We start from the raw sequence: 12,376 nt of genomic DNA on the forward strand, positions 1-12,376 counted from the left end.
TCCCTTCTAGACAAAACGCGTGTGGAAAATTACACTGCCATCTAGTCAATGGTACATTCAGAGGGATAGGTGGCGGCAATGCACTACAAGTCTGCGATCCGCCCTAAAACAGGAAGAAGAACACTGCCATCTAGCGTGTAGTTTAAATGAAACTTTATTTTACAGCTGCTGTTAAAGCATTGTGTACGTATTTGTACACACAAAAAATAAAAAAAATTTATAATAACAACTGTAACATAACAAATAAATCGATAGGACAGAAATCACAATAAGCTGGTTAATTCAAATGCATTGTTCAGTAGCCAAAAATAACTGCATTTAAATTTTTTATTAGATTTAAATGCCTTTCTACGTCCATCTCGGCTCACCATATGCACCAAAAAGTCAACATTTTGTTGCAGGTATTATTTTGTAAAAGATTTTGACAGTATGACGTTTTTTGAAAACCCTGCGTAAGTATTTGATCGTCCAACATTTTTCTGACGGAACACGTGTTCCAGAGGCAGAGCACCGGAAGGAACAAACACACTTTGCCATTACAGAATAAAATACATTATTATCTGAAGAATTCGTTTTTGTTTTAGCGTTTTGCTAGCACTAAAATGTCGACCCAAGTATGCAGTTGTGCCGAACAAGTAAAAAAACTTACACAACAAATATCAGTAATGAGAAGAGAGATTAAAAACCTCAGGTAGGTCCCAAAATTAGTATGTCAGAACATAAGTGTAACATGTTATCCTGAAACGATAAACAACTTTATTTATTAAATTCTTTACAGACAGCAGATAGACGGATCCATTCGATCACATAAGAAACAGGTGTCATCTCTTCAATCGATGCTGACAGACTGTGTGAATTTAAACCATGGGCTACAGGTACAGAGCAAAAACCCATCTCAGAGCCCCAGTAGGATGAATCAGTTAGTACAAGGTAGATAAATCAATTAATATTAGAGCAACACACTTTCATTTAGTAATGTGTTTCATTTGAGTAATTTTGAGATGTTAAAGATGTCAGTTGGGATTATGCTTTTTGCTATGTTTCATACTTTTTCAGGGCGCATTCAAACTGTACCGATTGGATATGTGAATTCATGTTTTGCTGTCAAAAGTGGCACTCCACGACAACCCACAATATGCAGTTCTTCCCGGGCCAGCCTGAAGATTGAATCATCTGTCTTCAATAACCCTGATCATTCTTTAGTCGGGCTGGAACAATACTCCCATATCTGGTGTGTAGTAAGATCATGACTGGTTAAATATAGTTCGCACAAAAATTAAAATTCTGTCATTATTTTCTTCTCATGTGGTTACACACCTGTATAAATTTCTTTCTGATGAACACGAAGGAAAATATTTTGAGGAAAGTTTGTAACCAAACCAAATATATTTTTACAGGTTGGTAACAACATGAGAGTGAGTAAATGATAACAGAATTTTCATTTTTGGGTGAACTATCCCTTTAATACTAAAAAAGGTGGTCTGTAGACCTTTTGCTAGTAGACGTCACAGTTATGTCACTGCAAGCTGCGCGCGCAATGTGGTGGCAGAAAAACAGTCGAAATGAATTATACACAAGTGAAATGGGCAAGATAAAACACTAGAAAATGTCTTGTTGTGCTGTTGAGTGTCAGAATAGGAATGCCAAAAAAAGATGGCCTTCATTTTTATAGAATACCATCGTGAAAACACCATTTGAAGATAAACGTAGGCGTTTATGTTTGCAAGCCCTTAAACGTACAGAATGGAGTGATGAAATGATCCGGAATTCGATTAATAATTAGAATAGAAAATAATTAAAGAAAGTGTCTGGTGTTCTGTCTGTTCTCTCTATGTGTTTCTTATAGCGTTTTGATCACTTTACATTTATAATTTATTTAGAAAGATTAAAGATTTGAATGGATTATACTAAAAAGCTGTATTCTATGTATTCTATAATACCATTTATAAAATATTGTATATTTGCTCTGTTTTCAATTACAATTCTTTTTAGCTTATATCTTATAGCCTATGTCTTCTTTCTGCTTGTTTTTAATTTACTATGTTAACATACTTAATAAATATATGAAGAGTTTGGTCCAAAACGCGATCAACGTCATTTAAAAAAAAAAGTTGTTACAGCCAAAATAAGTATTGATCTGATAGCATAGTGGAGCGTAGACAGGAAAGTGTTGGGTGTTGATAGGGGAGTGAAATCGGCAAAGGACCTCAGAGACGGAAATCGAACTCGGGTCGCCGTGAGCATACTGGTGCTATGTGTCAGTGCAGTAACCACAGGGCTATCGGCGCCGACCATGCACTGTACCTTTAACACTATGACAGAGAGCAACGGATGACGTGTGCAATTCCTAGTTGTCCAGTGCAATTCAGTTCACACAGCAGAGCTTTTCTGTAAATGCGGTTGTGAGACCCGAACATTTACAGGTGTGAGTTCTGTTATAGAAAAAGGTTGTCACCCGTTAATAACTGAACAGCATGTGATCGCAACCATATTAAGGACTCAAATACTGGTTTGACAACCGTATTCTGGTACCATCTGAACGTTGCCCATATCTCTACAGTAGCCCTCAATGGACAAACTGTAGAGCGTGTTCGTCACTATAAAACCCTAATTGCTTGAAAAGCTACTCTCTCAGACAACAGCATGTTTATCCTGTGTCAGCCACTGTAGCTTCTCTATGTGGTTCAAAAGGGAATTTACACATTGCATCTTCATATTTTAAGATCTGTCAGTGCAAGTTATTTTCAGTTGAGACAGCTCAAACATGTGTTTTAGTCTAGGACTAGCTTTAAACCGTAAAACGAGGGATAAGTTTGTGTTCTGTATTGCTGCAGTATACAGGGCTGCCAGATCTGAGTAACGAAACCAGCCCATTTGGCAGTCAAAACCAACACAAACCTGCCCAATGACCCATTAAAACTAGCTAAAGATCCCAATCCCAATACCAAAACTCAAAATATGCCACTACACATTTTACAATCTCTGTAATGCATTACAAACAATTTCTTGCAAATCGCTGTACAGCAGTAAATCATAAACATTCTATTTTAACCAATACAATCATTATACCTTAAGATTGACATATGATGAACAAATAATTTTTTTTTTAAATAGCCTGACTTGGCATCTTGACAGTGTAGGGAAGCAATTGATTTTAAGTATTTGAAGTTTGCCTGGTACTGCTTGAAGACAAATCTAAGAAATTGCAACACCTAATGGGACAGTTGGACATTTAGTGACCAATTTTGTCTGTCACATTGCAGGATCATTTTTCTCTTCCATAAGAATGGTCAACTTAGCTACAAAGCTAAAGTCAAGCCACCGCGTCTGAATGGTGAAAAAGTAGGGGTGTACTCCACGCGTAGCCCCCACAGGCCAAATGCTTTGGGACTGACTTTGGCTAAGCTGGAAAGAATCACAGGTAACAGATTAATAGATTATTGCCAAACTTTGATTATCATGCATTATTTGTGTTTGCATTATTATTACATAAACTAAAGCATCTAGTTATAGTATTATGAACATATGGTTTTCCAGACAAGGGTTTATGATTCCTAGATGGGTTTCCTAGACTAGGCCTTAGTTATATTAGTACATTTAAGTAGTTTTTACAAACATACTTTACAAAAAACAAGTTATGTCAGTGCAACCTGTTTTCTGTTAGACTTTTCAAACATGCATATTAGTCTGGGACTAGACTTAAAGGAACACGCCCAGATTTTAGGAATTTAGCTTATTCACCGTATCCCCCAGAGTTAGATAAGTCCATACATACCTTTCTCATCTCTGTGCGTGCTGTAACTCTGTCTGACGCAGCCCCTGCTATAGCTTAGCTTAGCACAAAGACTGGAAGTAAATAGCTTCAGCTAGCATACTGCTCCCAATAAGTGAAAAAAGCGAACATTTTCCTATTTATGTGTTGTGATTTGTATAGTCACACCGTGTACAAATAACAAGGTCATATGAGACACAGCGATCTTTTAACAGTATACATACTGGGAACTATATTCTCAAGAACCCAAGAACTTGTAATCTACCAGAACGGCCTTAATATGGACATCAGTAATGTTTTTTGTAAGGTATGTTTGTAAAAACTACTTAAATGTCTTAAAGGAAAAAACCACCGTTTTTCAATATTTTACTATGTTCTTACCTCAACTTAGACAAATAAATACATTTCTATCATTTTTCTATGAGTGCACTTAATCTTTTTACAGCACGTTGTGAATGTGTTAGCATTTAGCCTAGCCCCATTCATTCCTTAGGATCCAAACAGGGATGAATTTAGAAGTCACCAATCACTTCCATGTTTTCCCTATTTAAAGCGTCATGAAACCCAGCTGTTTCAGCTCCAGTCTACCTCACTATCATTTTGAAAAATGCTACTTAAATGGCCGTGGACGCTGTAAGAAGAACGGCGATGAGTGGGCGGGGCAACTGATATAACCATAGATTTACTAAGATTAGCAGTATTACAGAAATAATTAAACTGAATATAATATTTTACACATTTACTTAAGAACCATATCCATGTGCGATTATCCCGAGAGGCAACCTTCCGATCTCTCTAATGAACCCAACACGGAAGTGACTTAAACTGCAATTCATCGACTGGCCCCTTGAGGCTGGCTTCAAAAGGGAGTCAATTCCCATAGACTCCCATGTTAAAAATGGCCAACTTTACAGTAGAAAATAATATGTTTACAGCCTGGTACAAAAAGTGTTTTTGGCCTATATAGCTAAATTTGCCCTTCATGACAACTGTGAGGGGGGTGAATTTTTTTGTAACTCACCCGTTTAGATTATATTAAGCCTTAAACTTCTGCATAATTAAGGGCGTGGCCGCTTGAGTGTCGGTTGAACAGCCACTGCTGTCACTAGACTCGCGCTAGGCGGGCGTGGTTTCACCTCAGCTTCACCCATGTCCCTCCTCTTTACCCATTTTCGGTTTTCCGTGAGTAATTCGCGGGGACGCGCGGCCAAGATGGCGACGGCAGGCAACGCCTACTTTAAGCTTCAAAAGCGATCTTCACAAACCAATGGGTGACGTCACGGACACTACGTCCATATTTTTTTACGGTCTATGGATTATCCTGAGCCCCAGACACCCCTCCCCCAGCTGACCTGGCCGCACGGAGCACACACAAAAGCGAAATGCCTCCGTGTTGGATAAGAACACGCTATCTTATAAATAATCCGATATGAAGTTTAAACCCGGAAAACAAAAATATCACAAAAAAGCTAAAAATTAACTAGTTAATGTTAAAATTAACAGATACTAACATTGTCTTCTATGATGTGCAACACTATGTAAACTATGTTAACATCTAAAAAAATATAGTTCTCATTTTTTATCCGCTTAAAAATCACCACATTTTATTTTGTGCCACCATACTTCAGGGCTCGAAATTGCGACCATTTTGGTCGCATATGCGACCGAAATTTAATCTGTGCGACCTTAAAATATATTTGGGAGCATTTGTGCGACTGCCCATTTTGTTGTGACGCGAGTTGATTGTGATCCTGCGTGCTGGCGCTGTCCCAGGTTCAGTGTTCTCTCCAACGATACATAACCCATCAAATTTCACCATTAAGTTCTTGCGTTTAATGAAGACCGCAGATTGGCTAATATGAGCGTCAGTCATTCCTTGTTGCCGTGAAGCGCGGAAATGTGAAAAGACGAACGCGCCGCGAGCATGACGAGAGCGAGCCGATTACAGCCAAGGTTATTACTGTATTTTTTGACGACAATCCTGATTCAAATGTAACTCTACCACCGGAAAATACGAGTTGACGTTAAACCTTTCAGAGAGAGTGGCTTAAAGATTTCGAGTGTCTCCGCTATGAAAATGTAACATAGGGTGGGTTGCACCAACAAGGATTAGGCCTAAATCTGGTTTAAATCAAAGCTTATTTAATAATTCCGTTGCACCAAACTTTAAACCTGTTTAAAAATAAACAGGTTTAAATTTAAACTGTCATTTTGATCCAGGTTTAAATCTTACAGTAAATCTACATTATCTTTAATCCTGTTGCTCCATTACTTTAAACTCCGTTTTAAATCTCAGTTTGGTATTAACTTTAAACTTGCATATGTGGAGGTTTAAATATGTTTTTTTTACAATTAAATGTCTGGCTAAATTATTAGAAACACATACCGCGAGCGTGGTGGCGCTATTTAAAGATGCGTTTATTATAACATCTCAACAAAGTGAGTTTGGCGGCTCAAAAAGATTATTAACAGCACCGGTGACAGCGATGCTCGTATGTGCTTCTCCTCTGTCACGCGCGCTCCAGTCAGACGAAGGACAGTGAATGAACGGACACACGGTGGCGCTTCATGACAAATGCAGTTATCAATACCAATATATATTAGCCTTCTATATTAGGGTCACTTTTGTAATGTCACAATTAATCAGTGTTTTACGTGTTTGCTAGATTTTTTATGTAATTTAGGAATTTATGCAGCAAAAAATAAAATAAAATAAAATAAAATAGAAGACCAACTTTTAAATGCTGGCCATAGGACGTGTAAAGCCCGGTGGTGGTGTTTTATTTTTAATAAAATAAATCTATTAACATTTACATTAGCTGTGGTGCTTTTTAATTTTTGGATGGATGCGCCTAAATTTTTGCTGGTGCTCCTAACTCTTTAAAGTTGGGAGCACCAGTGCTACCAAATAAAAAAGTTAATTTTGAGCCCTGTACTTACTCGTGTAACTACTCATGTAACAGTCTTTAAATAGGGAAAACATGGAAGTGTTTGGTGGCTACTAAATTCATCCCTGTTTGGATCCTAAGGAATGAATGGGGCCAAGTTAAATGCTTACACATTCACGACACGCTGTACAAAGATTAAGTACACGCATTGAAAAAGAAAGGTATGTATTAATTTGTCTAAGTTAGGTAAGAACATAGTAAAATATTGAAAAACGGTGGTGTTTTCCTTTAATATAACTAAGGCCTAGTTCCGGATTAATCTAAACCCTGTCTGGGAAACTGCCACCAAAAGTTCTTCCAAGTTCTCCTACAGCCCAGTAGCTCTTCTGGACTTTTTTATATGCATCAGAGTCATGTTATACAGTGCAAACAAACACATCCAGGAAAGTAATTACATTTTGTGTCGTTTATATAATCAGAAACAAGCTTCCTAAAACACAAACATCACTGACTAAAAGTACATGAACAGAATTTAATATAATTTATTACCGGACTTGTTACCATATTAAACCTAAACCACTGTCATTTGATTTTCAAGGGGATACAATTTACTTGTCAGGAGTTGATATTATCTCTGGAACACCTGTCCTAGACATCAAACCATATATTCCAGACTATGATTCCCCTACAACAAGGACGGACAACACCAGTAGCGAACATAGACAAACTTCATCATTTACAGACCCTCAAGTGCCTCAAGACATGGAGCTAGATGAAGAACCAGACATCTTACAGGCATCTTTTGAACATTCTTCAGAGCTTTGCCCAGAAACAAGCATCTCATGTCCCGCCAGTGATTCAGATTTGTCCTGGACAAAAACCTCTAAACCCAGAGATGTCAGTGATATGCTTGCAGAAGTGAAAGACTACCTCAAACAAGAGCAGTTCACTGAAAATCCAGCTGAGGACAAAAACAAGGATGCTGCTGGGGACAATTTGACAGGAACAACCCCTATCAGTTCATCCAGGCTAAACTTTGGACAAGAGTTACACAGCAGTATTGCTGCTTGGATCAGGGCGCCCCCTGTCAGTAACCTTGATGTCCGCTTTACTGTACATGCCGAGAAGGAGCTCAAAGAGTTTGTTCCCTGTGACAGTACAGGTACTGCGTCACAATTTATTTTTAACATTTATAAAAACATTGAATTTATATATATTCTCAGCCTGAATTTGATCTGCTGTTTTCTAGTTATTTTAAGCGGATTGTTGCATTGTCATCCTAAAACCGCTTTTATTTAAAATATCAGTACTGATGCTTTTTTTTCTAGTTTAGCCGGTGGTCATATTTGTAACTCAGTTTTGATTTAACAGAAAGCAAAAGGCCAAAGTTCCAGTTCTTGAATGGGCCTGATGAAGCGGTGGCGGCCATTCACGGCATTCTCTCAGCTGACCCCAGATCGGTATATCGCCGTAAGCGTTGTCAAGACCGATTGTTCTTCTTCACTCTGGATACAGCTGACATCACCTGCTGGTTTGGCGATGGCTTTGCTGAAGTTGTGAGAGTCAGGCCTGTGCAGAACTGACCATCGCAAACCATTTTTGCTCATGATAGGAGTACTAGAGTCAAATTAATACTAAAATGTATATTTATTAGTGTTCTGATATTGTTTTTGATATTCTGTTTTTTAAAGTTAATCTATGTCACAAGTGAAACAGACCCATATGTTTGAAGGTGAATGTAAGGAAAATAAACAACAGATGAAATTTGATATTCAGGTTTTTTTTATAGTTACTCTTATGTCACAAATAAAACATTGACCCATACATTTGAATGTGAATGTAAGGAAATAAACAAAAAATGAAATATAAACAAAGACAAAATATAAAATTTGTTTAGTTTAAAGTCAGTTATACAAATAATTTGTGACTTGTTTACTTGTGATTTGAGTATTAGTAAACTTACTTAAATTTTAGTAAACTTTTAACTTATTCACAGAGTACTGATGTGCAGCATATATATACACACAAAAACACATGAATAATTTGAATAAATATACATTTGTTCTTGTTGTAGGATTCCAATAAAAATTATTTGGCACACATGTTTGTATTGCGCACAACAGGTACTCAAATAAGGGGCTCGGGTATATTCTCAGGTAAGCTTTCTGGATAGGATGAAACAGTAGCTGGAGGAAATGCTGACACTGAGGCTTGACTCTGTTCAGGTGCATCAGCCCACCGCTGTTCATCGTCACCTAAAAACAAATATACACTCATTAATTTGGTCTAACAAAATAGCAGTATTTTCTATACATACATGTTACATTTTCTTGTGTTACTAATAATGACTTATTTGATCTAATGGTGTTACTTAAGAACTGTATTGAACACTTTCTGCTAATACCTGTATCAATTACAAGCCTTTTTGGATGCATGTCTTCCTCCTCATCAGGTCCCAAATCCTCAATGAGAAATGTTTCGAGAGGTTTTTCCTTTATTGTTTCCACAAACACGGGCACTGGTTGTGGTTCAGCTGGTTGTAAAGTTGTTGTCTCGACTTCCGTGGATAATGCAGGTAGTGGAATGGGAAGTGTGACGGAGGTAGGACCTATTTCCTGACCCACACAGATATCTTCTTCTGGTACAACTACAGGGTGCTGTTTTCTTGGACGACCTTTCCTTCCTGGGGTACCACTGGACTTCTTTTTTGCTCTTTTGATGCTTTGTGCCCTATGGCCAGTGTTAGGAGAATATTACTGTACATTCAGTATTAGATAATTTTTTTTAATGCTGTATTTTTTAAATGTTTTAAAATAGTGTTTGTACATCTGAAAATACCGTAATGTAATATAAATAGAAAACAATATCACTGCTCATCAGTCTCAGTGGTTTATGTAAAACTCTCCTCCCCACCATATCATCATGATCTTTACCCATAAACCCACTGGTTTGTTGCCTTTTCTTCTGCCTCAGCCTTTCGTTTCTTCAGCAGGTCTCTGTCTCTCAGCCGTAATCGAATTCCACCTATCAAACAAAAATCACTCAGTTCTTTGTTGTATGCTTGCTGTCATAATTCAGCAGGTTTAGCAGTTTTCCTAACATTTGCTATAGAGCATGCAAGTTATCTCCAAATAAACATGTTCAGCATTCTCTTTGTATCAAACACATGCTCAACACAACTTTAAAAAGAAATGTTATCACAACCAGTTATGATGGTTCAAGCCAGAGTTAACAACAGCACTGCTCCAAATTCTTTCCCAAAATTATATGAGCAATTCCAGCTTTGTGGATGTGACATTTGCAGTCAAAACTTGAAATATAAATTCTCAGAGAATGCATTCATTACCAATATTTTGAACCTTCTGTTTATATTTTCTTAAAAACATGACATAGAGTACAGACATTCAAAGAACACTAAAGACTAAACTAAGCAGTAATACCCAACAAATGGAGAAGTGATGGCTCTTCAAAAAACATTAATATTTATTTTAATTTTTGTATGCGCAATTATGAGGAAGAAACAGTGTTATGAAAGTGACATCCATCTGGTATGTACGTGACAATTCTAAAATTTGCACTTAACTATGAAAAAAATCATTTAAAAAAAATGCTTTAAAACTTTAACGGAGACTTTGCATAGGTATTTACACCACCAAATATATTGACATTTGAGATATCAGTAAATGGTTTAAAACTACATAAAACTACTTATAAGCAGGGTATAAAAAATTATCCACAAAATTAAAAGAATGCTTTCATTCAACTTTAAATCTTCAATAAAATTCAGGGCAATTTATCGTTTGAAAACAGACTTTGAGCGTCACCAATGGAACAAAAAAGTTAAGCCATCAAGCAGTCCTTTACAAGGTTTCTTTAATGTTTTTATTTAGTTTCGGATTGATTTAAAAGTCATACCTTCATTAGAAAGTTTTACTTCAGTTGGTGGGATCTCTTTATCCAATGTCTCTTCCATTTTGTTGCACTATTACAAGAATATTAAGTATTAAAACAGAGCAAAGAAATTGCGCCCATTTACTTTTCTTGCCCCCAAGAGAATAATTATCTGGTTAAACATTACCACACTGCTGGGAGAGTTCGTGCAGTTGTGCTCTTATCTTATTTGCAGAGGTGGAGGACTTGGCACAATACTCATAGAAGAAAGTAAAAAAGGAGGTCATACCACTGGCTTCTAGCCCTGATGGCAGTAGTGTTTAGATATGTTGAATGTATGTTTTTCTGCTATCACAAAAGATCATCTTGACTGCACTAAAGGTCCAATGGCTGTAGACACTTATTAAAAATATGTTTAAAAATGTTACATATAGCCTAATTAATTAAAATTACCATTAGATATTAATGGGGTATAACTCCTGAAGATATATCACAAGAGGGCGAGATGCTTCTGTGCACATGCTAATTATTATTATTTTCAATTCATGCATAAGTAATTGTATCATCAATAAACATGCATGAGTCTGTCACAAACATGTGTCACAGACCTCAAGCAGTCATTGCATGCAAAGGATGTGGTGCCTAAACATCATAATTCAAGTATGTCTCAAAATGTTATGGTGCCAAAACTTTCATATTTTTATTTCTACATGAACAAGCACATTTTTTGAAAATGCTTTAAATACAAAACAAACTGAAGGAAATAAAAAAATATTGCATGTATGTATGTATACCACTAATTAAAAACAACAAAGTTGTTCTAGAATGTAATACATGAGCAAGGGGCAGCAAATATCCCTTCCATAATAAACTGTATTATTTATTTATTATATAAGTAATATTAAAAAAATCGACATGCAGAATCTGACAATAAAGACTCTTCTATATTTTCATGTAATTTGAATACTCAAAAGGGCAGTAGGATGCCTGTCTTCTTTTGCTAGACATACATAACCATTTTATCTCTGCTGTTCATTTTCTGGGTGTGTTTACAATCTTTCCAAAACACATTGATGTTTGCTGTCCCACCACAGATACTGTCACCTCCCTCTGAATAGCTGATCAAGTAATACATAAAAGATTAATATTTATAAATAAATAAATAAATTGTGAATATTAATATGTAATATTGTACATAAAACAGAAACAAGTACAATAAAATCTTTATTTATTCATTACATCTTTTAAAAACTTATTTTTTTCCTGTTACATTGTTTTATTTACATTAGATGTTCCTTTAGCCCCTGCTATAATGTGGTTGCCTTCATCAACAAAATTAAATAATTTCATTAAATAAAACTAAATAAAATGACACTGACAAAAATTATATGAAAAGGAGCATCTGTTTCTTTTAGGAAAGCTAAAGCAATTTTCAAAATGAGCGGTATGTAATTTTGCACTGATTAGTGAGTTGTATTAATCCAAAATAGAATTTCATGAGATAAACATTGAAGTGTTTGTACTATGGTTTACACTTGGTTATACCACTGGGCGGTTGAATGCTTTATTGTGATTAGTTGAGAAATGTTCCATGGCTATGCATTATTTTCAATAAACGCACAAATAACATGTCAAATTTGTGTTGTTTGCATTATTTTCAAATATTTCAACACCCCGTTGTCAATTATTCATTGCAAAACACCTTCATATTCTTTATTATGCTACCATGCACAGCAATTACAGGACTTAATTATGCCAACAAGATGGCTACCCATACAATCACAAATCTCTCACTACTTGGCACACAGTTATTGTTGAAACTGGG

The 12,376-nt window shown here is 36.2% G+C and overlaps 2 protein-coding genes across 3 annotated transcripts; one reads left to right on the forward strand and one right to left on the reverse strand.

Moving 5' to 3' along the window:
* Positions 1-314: 314 nt before the first annotated feature.
* trmo (tRNA methyltransferase O) lies at positions 315-8,429 on the forward strand. The gene is made up of 6 exons (XM_055205295.2): positions 315-691; positions 779-930; positions 1,057-1,231; positions 3,264-3,421; positions 7,259-7,822; positions 8,032-8,429. The coding sequence occupies exons 1-6, from the start codon at positions 603-605 to the stop codon at positions 8,241-8,243; spliced, it is 1,350 nt and encodes a 449-aa protein (XP_055061270.2). The 5' UTR covers positions 315-602; the 3' UTR covers positions 8,244-8,429.
* On the reverse strand, positions 8,425-10,877 carry hemgn (hemogen). 2 transcript variants are annotated; one of them, XM_055205301.2, is made up of 5 exons: positions 10,739-10,877; positions 10,576-10,642; positions 9,594-9,684; positions 9,065-9,390; positions 8,425-8,915 (listed from the first exon to the last, which is right to left on the reverse strand). In XM_055205301.2, exons 2-5 carry the CDS (start codon positions 10,631-10,633, stop codon positions 8,788-8,790), a joined length of 603 nt encoding a protein of 200 aa, XP_055061276.2. In that variant the 5' UTR covers positions 10,634-10,642; positions 10,739-10,877; the 3' UTR covers positions 8,425-8,787. The 2 variants fall into 2 exon arrangements, with proteins under 2 accessions (XP_055061276.2, XP_055061277.2); XM_055205302.2 differs by lacking the exon at positions 10,739-10,877 and having other exon boundaries at positions 9,606-9,684.
* Between the last annotated feature and the right edge of the window lie 1,499 nt (positions 10,878-12,376).

Source organism: Misgurnus anguillicaudatus, chromosome 3 (assembly GCF_027580225.2).
Source record: "Misgurnus anguillicaudatus chromosome 3, ASM2758022v2, whole genome shotgun sequence".
Classification (NCBI taxonomy): domain Eukaryota; kingdom Metazoa; phylum Chordata; class Actinopteri; order Cypriniformes; family Cobitidae; genus Misgurnus; species Misgurnus anguillicaudatus.